Source organism: Cygnus olor, chromosome 2, assembly GCF_009769625.2.
Source record: "Cygnus olor isolate bCygOlo1 chromosome 2, bCygOlo1.pri.v2, whole genome shotgun sequence".
Lineage (NCBI taxonomy): Eukaryota > Metazoa > Chordata > Aves > Anseriformes > Anatidae > Cygnus > Cygnus olor.
Window position 1 is genome coordinate 115,737,277 of NC_049170.1, and position 18,241 is coordinate 115,755,517.

Sequence of the window (18,241 nt, forward strand, 5' to 3'; positions counted from 1 at the left end):
ATGTATCGTTCTTTTGTGTAAGAAAGTATATTCCAGTTGAAAAGCTTTTTTTTTTTTTTTTTTTTTAAACAGGGGGATCTATAGATTTAGTCATATATAGTCTCAGTGTTTTGACCCTTTTAATTTTCTACATGATGACATCAGCCAAGTTTTAGATCCAATTTGCTGAACTTAAGCCACCGACTTTGCAATACGAGTTCCTGATTATTCAGAAATGTCCTTTTCTGCATTTATTTTTAACTGCTGCAATCACTGAAAATTGTTAATGTGGCCAGGAGGGCAAATAGGCTAACTGTTTTAATCACTATTGCAGCAGCTTATTTCAACTAATTTATTTTTATGATCAGTGATGCAATTGAGATAGTCTATTCTGAACTTAGTGATATTCTTTCATATTTGGACAGTCTCTGTCTAGCCTAATGAATTCTAACCATTTTCTAAACACAAAGGAAAGTAGATCACTAGGGAAGAAAAAAAGTCGTGACTATAATAAGAAAAGCAATCAAATACTTAAAGCTTTTAGCAGTTCTGGTGATACAAAGTGGAAAATGAAAAAAATGCTTGCTGTGCTACTGAAAGAGCAAGCAGGATGCTTTGATGTAATTGTGAGCAAATATGTTAATATAAATTTTAATTGAACTGTTAAACAGCGGAAGAGGAAATACGATGATGCAAGACATTAGTTAAAAATAATGACTTATGTAATATGACATCTGAAAAAAGTGATAACCAAATTGGCCTTCTGATGGGTGCTTAGTGGCATGAATAAAATGGAGTGAATCTCATTCCAGTTTCCTTGGAAGAGGCTTTCATAAAGCCTCACAGTGTTAGGCATAAGTGTTCATTCATAAGCCCAAAATTGAACTGCTAGGAAGAGTGCTACTGCACTCTTCCAGCCCTCCGCATGAGCCCATCAGTTGGGCCGTGTGAAGAGACATTGCCCTGGTCTGTGCTATAAAAATGGTTATATGTTACAATACCATCTTTATATCGATTTTTATATCGATTTTCACTGATCTTTTAAGGAAAATCAGATACTATCAGTCTTGCACAGTCATATCAAACAAACCTCCCTTAAGCTTCCAGCCAGTGAATGAGGATACTGAAACATGCCAGGCATTTCCAAAAATAATTTTGGACAATCATTTCTAGGATTTTTTTTTTTTTATGTAACAAATATTTAGCTTTTGGGTTATCTCTCCAACAACCCCCTATGCTTTGTTATTAAAAGAGAAAAAAGAACCCTAGTTCTCCTAAATCATTGTGCTGTAAGGCTCTCACTTCCTGTCATACCTTATGACTACTTTAGCTACAAAAACTACCTAGCTTTCTTCTCAGATCCTTTCAGAAGAGAAGTGATAACACTAACCACCAAGTCCCACACTAAGTGTAGGAGGTATCCCAGGAATGTACTTAAGTGGGTCTCTTAAAACTGTGAGTGAGGAAGGGAAAGGTATATCCTTGATGATTCACTTATACCACTACTTTAAACTGCTCTGTGGTGTAACATGAAAAACATGCTCAGTGGTGATACTGTTGCATCCTATCCAAAGGCAAGATTTGTCGCCTGATATATAAGGAAAGACTGACAGTTCCTAATGGCTTAGTCATTGGAGACCAAGGAGCAAAAGCACTACATGACTGTTGCTTTTTCACACATTTGCCGCAAATGCTCAGTAGTGGGCACTTTCCCCAGTATCAGTGCACCAGGCTTGTTGATCTTCTCAGTTAGATACACTGCAGATAAAACAAGTCTGACAAATTGTGTCAGATAAGCATCATGTTGTCATCCAGTTCAATTTTTCTTCCTGTCAAAACGATCAGTGTGACTAGGCTAATACAGGTGTCAGATATTCATGCTGGAGGATGATAAAATACTGCAGTGTCAATATCATTACTTCTTAGCATTTTTCTGTCCAGCTGCACTGAGTGGTAATTTCCTTCATTACATTGCTCTGACCCTTTTAAGAGACAGATGGTGACTGTAAAAAGCTGATGATCTCATTCAAATTATTGTGTTTTCTTTTCTTCCTTTAGATTCAGCTTTCAAAATTGGACCACCTTTTATTATCAAGAGCCAACCTGTTTCGAAACCAGAACCTCGAGTTTCCCCAAGTACATCAGTCAGCAGTGGAAGAAACACTGGGGCTAGAACTCTTGCGGATATCAAAGCAAGAGCTCAGCAAGCAAGAGCCCAAAGAGAAGCTGCAGCTGCAGCAGCCGTGGCAGCAGCTGCAAGCATAGTCTCTGGAGCAATGGGGACCCCATGCGAAGGCGGGAAGACAAGAACACTGGCACACATCAAGGAGCAAACAAAGGCCAAGCTATTTGCAAAGCATCAAGCCAGAGCTCATTTACTCCAGACTAATAAAGAATCAAAGTCACAGTTCAACTCAAAGGAAAGTACCTCATCTCTAGAAATACCAGCTTCTACTGATACAAAGATTGAAGGTTCTACCGGTGTCATTATAGTTAATCCTAACTGCAGGTCCCCTAGCAACAAGTCTGCTCATCACCGTGAGACTACCGCTTTATTGCAGCAGTCACTTAACACAGCTACATTACCAGAAACTGCTACTGAGATACCCGTTCACAGTTCTGATGAGAATATACCTATGCCACAGTTGTGTGAGAAAATTATTTCATCTACCTCTACTGAAAGTAACAGTGTGCCAGTGCTTTATAATAAAAATTCAGTCTCTGTGTCTGTTTGCAGCACTGCTATGTCTGGAGCAATTAAAGAACTTTCTTTTGCAAGTTCTGTTGATAAATCCTCTGTTTTAATGTCTGTTGACAGTGCAAACACAGCAGTTTCAGCTTGTAATATAAATATGCTGAAATCCATCCAGGGGGCTGATACTCCATGCATAGCCGTTGGACCAAAATGTATTGATAACAATAACGTACCAGTTTCCATAGACAGTACGGTCTTATCAAATTCCATCGATGACAAAAGGTTGCCAATACCAAGTAGCAATGCGAACAATGCAGTCTCCAGTCATTATGCCACTGTGCCAGCTTCATCTATTGCAAATAACTTGCCAAATCATCTCCCTGGTAGTTCTGTACTGATTCCACCAGTGGGGACTACCAACAGATTTTCTTCTGATAAGATAGCCATAACTGGGTGTAACGAGCAAAGCACTGTCTCCATCCACACTACCGCTAGGTCAGCTTTAAGTTGCAGTGAGGCTGTTGCAGTAGCAGATTCTGTTGCGAGGCCACCCATTTCAATGTTTACTGGTAACATGGTGACAATAAGCTCCTATGATAATGCTACTAAATTAAACGCTGATCTCTTAGACAAAAGCTCTGGAGCACGAAGCCGAATGGATCTCTCGGGTAAATCTCAGCCGGTGAGCTATACGCAAACTGCCATGAATAGGTCTATACCTTGCAAAGTCATTGTTGACCACACTACTAATCTGAATTCCAGTCTGTCACTTTCTTCTTCTATTGAAAATGCAGAGAACAGCACTGACCTGCAGAGCAGACCTGTACGGACAGAAGCTGCCTTACAAAGTATAACCTGTCCTCAGGTGTCTGTAATAAGCAGGCCTGAAGTAGTTTCTAATGAAAGCCTTGAGCACAGTTCCAGCTTTATCAACATTACAAAGCAAGACAGCAAGAACTTGCAGGCAGGTTGTTCAAGTCTTCGAGAAGTGCCTCTTGCTCCCCAGGATAAATTAATTGAGGTGGTTACTCCCAGCCAAGGTTTTGCTGAGCAGTTAAGAGGTCCTTCGGCATTTAAAAATGAAGCAGATGCTGCCTGTGCCAGTCAGTATAACACTAACAACAGAATTTGTTGGCATGATGAAGAGGCAATGAGCACAGACCAGCCAGTGGTCAGCCATCTTAACGCCAGTAAGCATAAGGAATACACAGAGCAAAACTGCTTAAAAAGTGTCAAAACCGAACCTTCCAGTTACACGCAGATGTCAGAACTGCAGTCCAGGAGCCTTTTGACGAGCCTTGCTGTTCCTGTTAAATCAGAAACCACCGAGTCTGACAAGTGCTTCAGGATGGACACGGAGGACTTCACAGGCCCTGAAATGGCGGCCCAGCCTGCAGAAATAGCCCCGAGCGCACAGCCGATGCAGACTGCCAAGGCGCCCATGGCGGATTCCATGGAAGACTCTCTGTCTCTGACCACAGAGACCCTAAAAAGAGTCACGAGTGCTGGGGGCTCAAGCTGTCGCCTCTCATCAGTGGAGGCCAACAATCCTTTAGTGACACAATTACTGCAAGGCAATCTGCCTTTAGAGAAAGTGCTGCCACAGCCCAGATCAGGAGCCAAACTAGAAATTAACAGGCTTCCCTTGCCTTTGCAAACTACCTCAGTATGTAAAACAGCAGTGTCCGAGAGAAATATTGTTGAGCATCCTTCCAACTCTCCTAACCCAGATGGTAAAGGATTTACAGCAGGCAGCATAGCCCCGCTACAAATCAGAAAGCGTGAAAACCATCCGAAAAAGAGGATGGCCAGGACTGTAGGGGAACACGCTCAAATTAAATGTGAGCCTGGGAAGGTGTCAATGGACACAGATGTTAAAGTGGCTCCTTGTGTAATTAGTTCCAGCATGAACCAGCTAGGGCATGGTCAGCCATTTAAACAAGAGTGGCTGAACAAACACGCCATTCAGAGCCGCATCGCTCACAGCCCGGAGATCAAGCAACAGAAGAGGCCGTTGCCTTCATGCAGTTTCCAGCAGAGCTTATTTCACATTGATAAAAATGGCAGCTTTCACGCAGAAGCTAGTACCTCACACAGACAGCATTTTTACCAAATGTCCATGGCTGCAAGAGGCCCGATTCCTACGGCAGCTTTGTTGCAAACTACTTCAAAAGGCCCACCTGGCTGCAATGCATTTGCTTTTAGCAGACACCTGGAACAGAAGGGCTTGGGAGATGTGAATATTTCTACAGCAGCTCACCAGCTGAGGCTAGGAAGTGTGTTTTCCCCCAGTATTCAAATTAAGGAAGGTGATGACATTGCCAGTGCCTCTCAGACTCTCCAGAGTAAAACGTTAGTGCACCCTCCCCCTCCGCCCCCACCCTTGCCCCCTCCTCCCGCTCCTCACCCAAATGCAGATGTCCCCTCTGATCAAAAACAACCGACAGTTACTATGGAAACCACTAAAAGACTTAGTTGGCCTCAGCCAGCAAGCATCTGTAGCAATATAAAATCCGAACCCATTTCTTTTGAGGAAGGTTTAAGCAGCAGCTGCGAACTGGGCATGAAGCAAGCTTCCTATGACCAGAATGAAGTGAAAGAACAGTTAAAAGCATTTGCATTGAAAAATGCAGATTTCTCTTCCTATTTACTCTCTGAGCCACAGAAGCCTTTTACCCAACTTGCTGCTCAGAAAATACAGACGCAGCACCCACAGCAGCAGCAGCAGCAGCCGCAGCAGCAGCAGCAGCTCTGTGGAAGTTACCCAACAATACACTTCGGTAGCACAAGCTTCAAAAGGGCAGCATCTGCAATTGAGAAATCAATTGGGATTTTAGGAAGTGGCTCGAACGCTGCCACGGGCCTGTCTAACCAGAGCGCGCAGATGCCGGTTCAGAAATTTGCTGACAGTAGCAATGCCGATGAACTGGAACTGAAATGCTCCTGCCGGCTGAAAGCCATGATTGTGTGCAAAGGCTGCGGAGCCTTCTGTCATGATGACTGCATAGGGCCTTCCAAACTGTGTGTAGCTTGCTTGGTTGTACGGTAGAGACTGAGTCAAAGATGCAGTATCCCTTGTCAGCGTGGGCGAGCAGGACGGAGGGATTGGAACGGTGTAGGCCAATGATGATTTGCAATTAGTCGATTGGGTTTTTATTTTTTATTTTTTTTCCCCTCGTGGTGCTTTCAGAATTTAGTTATTCCAGCACGAGTGCCATTCCCAGGAAAGAAGAGGAAGCCTCTAGGACTAGTTTAAAAAAACTGACAGCATTGTCACTGAAGCTTCTGTGAGTTCTCATGTTATGTTTAAGAAAAAGAGACAAAAAGGCATTAATGCATGTCATTCCTGTCTTGTATTTATTTGCACAAAGTGCAGCATATTTTTCCCCACTTTTCAACAGTTGATAGCACCTGCTGGTTAAAGACCAGTGGAAGAATAACTCTACACGAAGTGGAGTAGCTATGCAGAATGAATAGCAAGCTGAACACTGACCGCCTGTCTTGAGCAGAGTGGTGGAAAGGTGTGGGCCATCAGCCATGGTAGCTTCTCAGTTGCTTTGCAGTTTTTCTGCTGATAGAATTGTTTTCTTCAATTGACTTCCACTATTAGGGCTAAAATACAGTCCCTTCACGTAGCGATAAAGGAGGAATTTGGATCATTAGAGGAGTTTCCTCACTTGCCTGCCAGGGATTATGGAACTGAAATCTTGCTTATCATCTCTTCTCATTGATTCCTTGAGAAAGATTTGTATCTGTGATGGGTTAGTGGGACCAGCACTGGAATCACATTGCCTTCAGTAGAGTCTGGAAAAAGTAACTTCTCTGCTGGGGCTTAGAAACCTCTTTCCTGTTTCCTACTCAAATATTCTTTATTTGCATTTGTCTCGCTAATCTGTCCACTTGGTTTGTCAGTCCCAAATATATATATGGGGTCAGACATATGTAATAGGTTCTGGATGTTTTAGCCTCTCTGTGGCCTAAAATTGGGGCGTTCTTATGATGAGTGAATAAGGAAAGATTCTAATTGTGTACTGATTGAATACTAGATTACCAGTCATTTTTCCTATTATATGAGTTAGTCGAAATAACATCTCTCAGAGTTTTGTCATTTAAAGTCATTCTTAAAATTACTTACAGCACTACTTTATTTTTATTTTTATTTTTATTTTTATTTTTATTTTTATTTTTATTTTTATTTTTTTCCTGAAAGGAATTCAGACCCCTTACTCTACCTTTTAGAAATTTGAAGCAAAAAGGCTTTTTTTTTTTTTTTTTAAAGGGATACTGCATCTTTAAAGTGATTATCAGTATTTATCCAGTACTGTATTTACATTTAGGAATATAGCTGCATTCCAGATGTGTTAGCCACCATAACAGCAGAGAAAAAAAAAATAAAAAATGAAGCCCTATTCACCTATAAGGAAAATATTATAAAGGGATAAAGCACATGCAGTTGCTGGGGAGATGAAAATACCTTGGGTTTTTTCACTCCCACTTCAAGAAAACAAAATGTGGAGTGCAAGTCATCCATCTGCCAATATGTGGTTGGGTCTGCCCAAATGTGAGCATCAGAGAGAAATGTTATTTTTACCATTACAGTAGAACCTCACTAACCTAAACATCTTTCAGTCTGCTCAAGAAAACTGGTTTTCTTTCCACTATTCTCAGAGAGCAAATGTATCGGCTGTAATAATGTTTGGGTTTCAGCATTATTTTAAGTATGTAATGCTGCATTTACTGTGGCATTCCAAAATATTAATGTGAATGAATTTAGAAAGTTAATAAATTTAGGAAACCAGTATACCACATTTTACACCATACTTTTTTTTAATATAATTTTGGTTTGCGTACTTACTGGTCTCTACTTACAGCTGTAAATGGTCTCCCTGATACTGGTATTAGTGAGGTTCTACTGAATAGAGGAACCACATTATTTTCTCGTGGGACCATTTTCATGAACATGATAAATGCCATTTATTGTCTTAAAAGTGAGCTGGAATATCTACAACATACATTCCTGTCATAGGAAGCTCTATGGTGCACCTTGATGTTCTCTTTTATTGTAATTAGCGACATATCAATATTATTTTTGACACTGAGTGATAAAAAGGCCATTTATAATTACACTAACAAATTTGTTGCTGATACAATAATATATTTTTTCTATACAAAAGTGCTCCTTAATATGAAATGTGATTTAAAAAAATGGCTTCTCAGCACTTTCATGTCTTCTGGTAAGAAGATATGCCAGCCAAGCAAAAACCTACAAGTAACCATATGAAAATTAACATTCACTGCTATGCCAGCTCCTGTGAAAAAAAAAAAAAATAGTGTCTGGAAAATACTCATGAATAAGCATGAGTGTAGTCAGTTAATGCATATCAAATTCGTATTTGAGGAGCCTTTGTATTGGAATTGTATTGCATTGTATTTATACTTGATATAGGTAGAGTACTTCTATTTAAAATGAAGAGAGCAACCAGTCTTAGACTTCTAATAACCTGTGTTTATATAAGCCTGCTGGGAATCCTTATTTCTAGCTCAGGTTTTCATGTCCACAGCACATAAGTCAGTATTTTTTTGTACTTGCATCTCAAACTATTTCTTGTATTGACTGACATAATACAGAAATAAATTCCAGCCACAGAAAAAAAAATTACTTTGTTCAAACAATAAGAGTGTGACTAATGTGGTAGGTAATTCATTCATGTCATACTGTCATTTTTGTATCAGGATTGCAACTTGCATTTGTGAGGTCATGATAAAATGTTATTTAAAGTGGCATTAGACTGAATGGTGCTATGTTATATTACACCACTGACCAAACTCTTCCATAGTGCAGTTCACTCATTTCATTCGTGGGTCACTGGAGTTGCACCAGGAATAAATTTGACCAATTAGTTAGCTACAGTCATGAAGTATTGTTGCAGATAATAGTTTTAGGTTATTGAAATATTTAAAAGCAACTGCGGTGATATAAGAGCCTGACTGAATCCTAGTAGGACTGAAAATCTTACCTGGATTCTTATGTCACACAAATGCTTGGGGAAAAGTGACCCATGGTCTTGAAGAAGAACACAGTCACCTTTCAAAGTAAATTTTGAATGACTCCTTTTTTTTTGTTTAATTGTCCAGGCTTCAGGCCCAATGTCATTCTGTTTTCTAAGGACCATGCAGTTTGCACCATTGGGTGTTAACAGTTTATGCACTGAAAAGTGGTGAAAGAATTGCTTAAGAACACAATGCTCTGTGTTTATGTGTGCGTACATATGTGTCCTGATGTGCAGCATGTATAAATTACTTTTTTTTTTTTTTTAAACCTCCAAAATTGTTCCCCCACTCCTACCCCTGGAGCAGCACTTTTGGGTAAGAGGGAGAAATGCTCCTTTTTTCTTTCCTCCCTCTTTATTTTTTTAATTGCATACCTGTGAGATATGCAGATAACATTAGGGCATTTGCAGTGTGTGTGTTTGTGTGTTCCTGTTCTGAACTAATTTTCCAAGCAGAAATTCCCTTTGAAATAATATATTAAAAAAAGAAAAAAAAAAAAAGGAAGGAAAAAAAAAGGGAAAAAAAAAGAAATGGTGAACTGGATGCTCCCTGTTTGCATTTTATTTACCTGCTGAGGTCTAGTACACGAAATAATGTTTAAAAGACAAAAATCAAGGTTGAGCCATAAAGGTATATTCTCTGTACTATAGACTTTCTTCTTGAGGGTGGTGCATGTTGTCAGGGTAAGCTACAGAACGTGCAGATGGTTTTTCAGGGCCCTGCAATTCCTTGCCCAGTTTTTCAGCTGGTGCATATGGTGCTTTATAATGCAATTTCTGAAGTAAAATTACCTTATGCTGCACCCCCTTCCCCTTATAAACACACGCACAATTTCAGAATAGTTATTGTAGCCTCTGGTTGAGCAGTTTCTCCAAGGTGTGGTGAAGTACCAGGATAAACACTCCAGACAAGCTGAGAAATGTCACCGAAAGGGATCATTTTAGCTGACACACGGGAAGGGCCCTGCTCCAAACACTGAATGACTTCTACAGCCTCCTGGCAGCAGCACAGCCAGTCATCTTCTGGGGCTCTGCAGGACACAAGGGGGTGGAGACCAACAAAATATTCAGTGGCTTTATCATGGACCTGTGTAGCTAAATGTTTCTGAAGCTATGAAATCCTGTTGTCTTCGGTCATCATGCTTTGTCACTGTAAAACCAACAACAACAAAAAGCATTTTTTTAGTCTAATTTAAGGAGCTGCTTCTTTTATAGCACATAATATTTCGCTTTGTACTATATTTGATAGTTAAAGAATAATTTAGTCCGTAGAATAACTTTGTTGTATTTGTACTGTTCATGAATGTTACAAGAAAAGTGCTTTACTTTGTTGCCATAATTCTCTTGTACTGCTGTAAAATATTTTTTCTGCTTTACGGAAATTTAACACAATTCACGTTTTCAGTACAGGGTTTTTTGTGTGTATGTTGTTTTTTTTTTTTTTTTTTTTTTTTGTCAGTATTCTGAATGTTTACATCTGTTCGACATTAGCCATTCTATGCCTTTATAGGGCAGTATTACTCCTGCAGTATAACAGCAATGTGAAAGCCACTCATACTAAACATGCATGAGAAATACAAAATTTTGTGGGAGCTCCCTAACATGCATAGATATTTTTTCTATCCACATTCAGTGAAGTAAATACCCTCCTTCAGTCCTCTACCAAAGAAAATATTATTCCCACAGGACAAGCTCAGAAAATGGTTCTCTGAATCTTCCAAAGGGGGTGTAGTTGATTTCAGCAGGATTGCTACAGTTTAATGCTGTTATGCTTCGCTATATTACCCAACTGGATGTGACTGGGTGAAACAAGCATTTTGACATTTTTTTTGTTTTGAGACAGTGTTTCGTTTAGAATTCAGGGATCATGCGTTCTTTAATGGTGCTGTTTGTTTTTCTTTCTTTCTTTCTTTTTTAAGAAAACATTTTGTTGCCTACGGAAGTGACCATTCACAAAAACATAAATTAAATAAAATAATTTGTCTTCATAAATTCTCTCTTCTCCCTTTCCTTTTCCCCTTTTCTGTCCCTTGAAAATAACAACTTGGGCTTCAATATTAAAATATTCTGGAAAAAAAATAAAGAGATAAAATAATATTTGCCATTTGTTTATTTATTTTCTGTTCAGTGCCTTAGGCAGGAGATCCTGCTTGTGCACATCCATTGTATGTACAGGTTGGTGAAACAGAAATGTGAGAGAAAAAGCAGTCCTTTGTAAAGGATTTTTAAATGACAATGATGTACGACATAGTCTGAATGACGTCTGATGTAACTCAAGTATTATCATCTTATACTAGTAAAATAAACTAGGTGTTGTATATTAAGTTGTTGTAAGTAGAATAGTTTGTGGATGAAAATAATTATATTGCCTCGGATAGTTAATGTCTGGTGTACCTTAGTGCTTTTTCACCAAGAGGGTGGTCACACACTGGAACAGGCTCCCCAGTGAAGTAGTCACTGCACCAAGCCTGTCTGAATTTAAGAAGCGATTGGACTGTGCACTTAGTCACGTGGTCTAAAATTTTGGGTAGACCTGTGTGGTGCCAGGAGTTGGACTTGATGATCCTTATGGGTCCCTTCCAACTCAGGATATTCTATGAATCTATTATTTGCCTCCGCCTTCAACCCCATCCAGAAAGCATGTAACAACTCTTCAACTAGGTGTGCACCTCTGTCATCTCTCATCCCCATGGCAGAAAAAATTCAATGCCCATAGTGCAGTTATGCATGCAGGGTGACCGGTCCAAATCATCTCTCTTAAACCAGTTATCCTTTGAAGTCTGGAAGGCCTTCCTGAGGTGAAAATTGAATAGCTGATGTGGTGAAAAAAAAAAAAAAAAAAGAAAAAAAAAAAAAAGAAAAGAAAGTTTTCAACATTTTACCCTGCAAAGAGAGCTTTGAGTAGTAGTGGTTTAGGGTGAAAATGTTAGACTGTGGCAACAAATAGCTTTTTTCATAGGTCTGCATAGAAATGCTCAGGACGGTGCCTCCTAAACATCACCTTTTGTCTAGCCTCCTATCATTATTTGAATTGTGGTAGCAAATGATGGTCTTGTTCATGGGGATTAGCAGCCAAATTTTATATAATCCAGAAAGAAAACAGTGCCACACTCTGTGTTCAGAATCTGGTGATCCGTTTTTTTCATATCTGATGCCCATGTGGCAAACTCTTCACCTAGTGCTGTCATGCAGGTTATTTAACTTATTTAATTCTGCTTAGATATTTGCATGGAGCTGTGCAAAATCAGGGACCAGCTCTGCTTCTGACAGTAGTAGCTTTTCAGTCTAATTTCTTTTTACAATTTTTCATCTTAGCAAATTGAATTCAAATCAATTTCTTAGATCTGTTATAGCTACACATTTACCTTTTGTTTATTTTTCTTCTTTTTACTTTTTTAAATCTGCAAAATGTTTCTGCACATTTTATTTCATACTAAAGCACATGTATTTGTCTTTTCCGTGGTGTTTCCTAAGGACCTTATAAGTAATAGCAATTTAAGCCATGTGATTTCTTTCCTGTGTGCGTGGTGTGTGCTCTCCTTAGGTCAGCCCAGACAGACCGTATCAGTTCAACCAGCAGATGGCATCAGAAGAAAGCTCCCTGGTATGGTCTTAGAGGGAAAAAATAAAATAAAATAAAAATAAATTAAAAAAAAAATTAAAAGTAAGAAAAAAATTAAAATGTCTATTTCTCCAATTTCCTTCAGGAAAAGCATCTAGCATGTAGAAAAGTAGCCGTGAATACACAGATTTCCTGGGTTTTTTCTTTCTTGAGTGCGGAGCTGTAGCTGTAGTGAAAACAAATCCTCCTTCCCCATCACACCCAGGTGCTGGAACTTGGCTCTCAATAGAAGCGATGCCTTGAAGCTTGCATCAGCCTTCCCTGCACTTGGCAACTTTGGCACCTACCTTTGCAAGCTCTGTCCAAGTCCTGCAGTCTATGGAAGTGAAGTACTGGTAAGCTGTAACTAATTATTCCTGGGGCCAGAGCTGGTTTTTGTTGTTGTTGTTGTTGTTTTTCTGCTCTTTGCTTTGCCACCCATGGATGAAAAGAGACAGCAACGCAGCTCTGTGTATCGAGGCACTTCGCAAATAAACGGGAAGGTATTATCGCTGCTGGGTGTACAAAGGGTGTGTTGTGATCAGACCTGGCCCGTGTCAGATCACACAGCTCGCAGCTGGCGGTCCACCAAATAACAATGCCTTCGTGCACCACCACCCTGGAGACTGCTTTACACAATAAAGGAGGTAGATGGAGTCATGGGCATTGGTAACCACTGGTACCTGCTTGTGGAGTCAGAGCATGTTATCAGTATGTCTGTTTTTTTTTTTTTTAAGGAAACTGAGCTAGATATAGAAATAAAGCAACATTTGTTGAAATAGTTCAGACACCTGGTACTCTCCAAATATATAGCAGGCACTGATGAGAGGAGTTTCTTATATCTCAGTTAAATGACAGCCATTTACTTTTAAATACTGAATGTTCATGTGCCCAGCCTGGGAGATGTCTGTTTATTCACCAGTAGTGATGATTTCTGGAGTTGATTCAGATGTCCATGGGGGGAAAAATGCCTGTATGGGACTTTTTGGAAGCTAATGACACCTTGGATAAATGTTAATTTTTGTGTATAGGTCACCTTTTTAAAGCCCTTCTGTTTTGTGTCCTTAGTCCTGGTCTCTTCTTAGAGCTTAGGTCAGCCTTCATAGTCTTTATCACTGTGTCTCTCCAACAAAAAGCTGAGAGTTTTCTTCAAATATCTCTGAGCATCCTCTTGCATATACCTCTGATGTAGAGGACAGTTTAGGATCCCACATAGAAAAAACACATCTGAAAATAAGCTGAATATATTGGATAATTGACTTCAATTATTAAGAAATCTTGCTATGTTGAGTAAATAAATGCCCATTGATATTAATATAAAGGAGACATATTTTATGTAGCAAATATTGGGCCTTGCTGTAAACAGTTATTTGCTTCTGATTCTTTCCCAACTGTTCAGATTCACCCTGAAAATCACTTTTCATGCCCCTTCATTGTGAGCTGAGCCCACCATCCATGGTAGGTGCATTTCTGGCTTTTCAAGGAGCATGGTGGAGAGTTTTGTATACAGTGGCTCACCCTCCAGTTGCTTACTTATGAATTGTGCAACATGGTATGGAGCCCTTGGGGAAGAGAATACAGGTAAAATTAGCTGTGAAGATGCAATAATCCTAAAGTATGCTCCTTGCTTTCCTTTAGGTTATTGACAGGAAAAGTCCAAGCCTCAGATTTCATAATGATTGTGAGCAGCAGCTGTCCCATTGCAGCCAGAATAGACCATTTGTCCTGGGTTCCATCCAGAAGTGAGTATTTACAGTTCAGGAAATCCAAATAAATGTCCTCAGGGTACCAGGAAAACACAGCCAACCAGGATAGTCTGTCACTGAGAATAAGCATGGATAAGGAGGCAGTCAACATGACTATTGAAAAAAGAACTTTAGTTATGTTTTTGGAACAAGTGATCCTGCCAGTCATTTTAAAATTTCAACATCTGTGTAGGATTGTGAATATTAAGAACAACTTTTGTAGCTCTAAGTTGAGAGAGAAATTTAAACATTTAAGGAAAAACAGATCCACAACTAGCTGATAGCATAACATTATAAAACTTGATATCTGAGTTCTTAAAAACATCTGTTTGATGGTATTTTATAGTATTTTTGGTTAGAAAATTAAAAAGTTACCGTATGCTCAGTATTTTTCAAAGTAAGTATCTTTGTTTTGGTTTCCTAAACTAGGAATTTCAGAGCCTTGCTTTAGTTTCCTGTTTCCAAAAGTCTTTGTTTGCATTGCTGGACAAGTCTGATTTATGTTTTACCCTGTGTAAAACAGTTTAAAAAGTAATCTAGAAATACATTCACCATCATATTTCTGTTAAATATGTCCTTTTACCTAGAACACAATTAAACTGGGTGGGGAAAATATAAATTTGCCTTTTACGTTCCTTTAAAATTAAATGAAAGGGCAGTGAAAATAGCCATGTGATTCAAGGGCCTTTATCAAGTATTACTGAGCTTGAGATACTGACCTTCTCCACTTTGCATCTTCTAAATTTTCAGAGAAATAACGTAAAGATCTTTATGAAGTGTGCATGTGACAGTAAAGAAGAATGATATGTACACCAGTGCCAATTGTACTTGAATATTTAATAAAAAAGGATTTATAGAGACTTAGGCAGAAAATGAAATAAACCATTGGAGGAATAGAGAGAGATGTGTGAGGTGTCAGTCACAAGGGGTTGTTCTCTCTGGCATCTGATGATTGTTGCTGAAGTGACATGATGAAAAAACTAATCACATTTAAAAATACGAAAGGGGAGTAAAGCATTAGGAAGTCGGCCGTAAAAAATGTTTAAATCAAGATCAAATATTAGGGTATTTCTGGTGCTAAAAAAGAAGGCTGATTTTATTCACGTATTACAGAATCACAAAAATGGCATTGCCAGAAATCTGAAAGCCAGCATGCCCTACAGTAAACTGAAATGGTTGCTGACAGTGGTGTCCTCAACTCACTCTTAAGGGCCTCAAGTCATTGAGACAATTTGTTTCAGCTCTTCACTTTCTTACAATTAGAAAGCTTATCCTAATATTTAACCCAAATCTTCCTTGCTGCAGTTTAAGCCCATTCAGTCTTATCTATGCTTCACAGACATTGAAAATAACTTTTTCTTTTCCTCTTTCCAGCTGCCTATTAGATAGTTAGGCTGTTAATTTGTCTCTCTTGGTTTTCCATTGTTTAAGCTAAACAAGCCTAATATTCAGCCTTTCTTTATAGGTCATGTTTTCCAACGTCTTATCATTTTCATTGATCTTCTCCAGAGTCTCTCCAGTCAGTTCAAATCCTCTTTGCCATTCAGTTCCCAAGAGTGAATACCTTATCGCAGCTGAGGCTGAGCAGTAGGAGTGTTTTGTATGCTTTATAAGCTAAAATTCTGCTCTGTGTCCCAGAACAGTGTGTTTCATTGTCCATGGCCTGTTTGACTCAGGTTCAGGTTGGTCCCACTAACCTCTGCATCCTTCCCAGTAAAGCTGCTTCTAGCTATTTCTTCCTCATCCTGCATTTAAATAACTAATTATTTCTGTGTAGGAAATTCTGTTTATCACCGCTCAATACTGTTCTAAAGTTTTAAATCATAATTTGAACTTGTCAAGATCATCTCAAATTCTGATCTTATCCACCAACAAACTATTTCCTAGGGAGGCATCAGCTGGAAATTCAGAAAAATAGGACCATTGTATCATAGGATGTTTCATGTTGGAAGGGACCTCAGGGAGCCACGAAGCCCAGCCTCCTCAGAGCTCACTGCCCTATCGTCCATCTCATCAACTAAAATGCTGGAAGGACCTGGAGCCATGCCAGAACTGACTCCAGCGTGGTTGCCATTATGTGTGAGAATGGTTTTCCAACCACTTTAGATTAACTGACTAACAGTGATGTCTAGACCATATTTTTCCAGTTTACTTATGAAAATGTTACGGAAGTAGTGCTAAAAGCTGTACCGAAACCAAGAAGTGACACCTACTGTTTCTCAGTCCACGGCCCTGTTGCTCTGTCATGGAAGGAAGCTAGACTGGTTTGACACAGCTTCTTGACAAATTCATGTTGACTGCTGCTGTTTTATTCTATATTCTATTTATTAATTAATAAATACTAATTTGTGCTAGCATTCTTACAGAGAACGAAGTAAAGCTGATGACACCATTTCCCTCCACTCCTCCATTTCTCTCTTTTGAACTCTAGACTGTTGTGTTTTCCTTCCACAGTCTTCCTTGCATTTTTGTGAGTTCAGGAAGACAACTTTGTGTGGCCCTGTGGCTGAACCAGCCACCCCTTCAAGTGCCACCCAGTAAAATCCATTATGCCAAAGTCTTTTTAAAGCATTTAACTCATACAAGTATTCTCTAACCTACTCAAGGCTGAGATAGTACCTTTTTGTCTCCAGTACCAATTGCATTAATTATCTGATTATAATCGACCTCTTTAGAGATGGCTTTCCCTCTCCATTAAGTAGCTGACCAACTGCCACCTCGGTGTTCCTCTTGCTGCTGATGTGTTTCAAAAGTGACTTATTTGTTATTTTTAATGTCCGTTGATGATTAAATCTAATATTGTGCTTGGTCTTTTTGATTTCATCCTTACACGCTTGTACTATGGGTTTCTACTTTCTGTACACTGTCTTTTCATGAGGAAAGAGGTGCTCATGAGGAGGAAGCATTATTAAAAGCTCTTCTCTGGCTATCCTTAACCATTCCCTGCAGTAAAATTGACTTGATTCTTCAAAGATTTGGTCAAACTGAAGAAGAAACACAAGAAAACTCACTGGACAATCCCAGTCCATAAAGACATTTTAAAATAAATATTAAAATACCTTTCAACCATTATTAAGAAATTCTAAAAATTAACAGATTAAACTAATTTCAAGATCTTTGAAAACAATAACATGCAATAGGTGAATGATGACATTAAGATCATAAGGGCATAGTATGAAGAAAACTACTTTGACGCAGCATATCTTTTCATCAAGCTACAGCTAGTCCTAGAAGGAAAAAAATATGGGCAGGTATTTATTGAATATCAGAGAATGAGCTGAAAAACTAACTATAGTTAAAATATGAAGTAATAATGAGCATAATGTCTGTGTAGTGTAAAAACTCAAGAACCTAATAGATTGAATAGATTTTAGACACTACAAAAAAAAAAAAAAAATGCATTTCAAGGTACTACTTCACCTGTAATAAAGAATGAATTAAAATTAGCTGCACTTTGATACCTTGTTATCCATTTGGCAGAATTTATTTTTTGTTTGTTTGTTTGTTTGCTTGTTTTTGCATAATCTTCTGTGGCTATACAGCTTATAGTTATTTACTCCAGGGTTTGAAAGTGCAAATGAGTACGAGTTGACAACTGTAGGATTTTAGATAAATTTTATGCTTGTTTTACTTTTGTAAAGATCTATGTTACTTGTCTAGGAGCAACAGACTATTTCCTCCAATGTTAATATGTGGTTTGGGGCCACCTCCTACAAAAGCAGAGCAAGTGTACAACTAAAAACTCTCGTTTGGGACTTATTCATGTTCAAAGCATACATATAAGGGATAAAAAAGAAAAAAGAACAACAACAAAAAAAAAACTAGTGGAAATTATAGTTATGTTTTGATTTTTTTGCTTATTGGTATTTATTTGGAACTGGAATGCATATATAGAAGGACCCCAGATAAGAACATCCAGCCAAGGTATAGCAAAACAAATGCTTTGGCTGCTGCTATCAGCCCGGTGCAGTAATGACCCCTGTCACTTTGCCAAGAAGTGGCTGTTGCAGAAAATAAATAAATTCTCTATCATTCTACCATGCAGGACAGGTCTCAGCTTTGGCAGAGGCAGGAGTGAAGAAGAAATAAATACTAAGCAGATATTTAGAAAAGTAAACAGTGCTTGTATGTGTCTGAAAACCAAAACAAACAAACAAAAAAAAAGCCCTTC

At 38.8% G+C, this 18,241-nt stretch overlaps 1 protein-coding gene across 1 annotated transcript in view; it reads left to right on the top strand.

The window, feature by feature from the left end:
* Positions 1-6,832, top strand: part of ASXL3 (ASXL transcriptional regulator 3) — a 120,735-nt gene extending 113,903 nt beyond the window's left edge. The window contains exon 13 of the mRNA XM_040547771.1: positions 2,038-6,832. Coding sequence (XP_040403705.1) covers positions 2,038-5,723 — 3,686 coding nt within the window. The 3' untranslated portion in view covers positions 5,724-6,832. The remainder of the gene's footprint in view (positions 1-2,037) is intronic.
* The last annotated feature ends 11,409 nt before the right edge of the window (positions 6,833-18,241 follow it).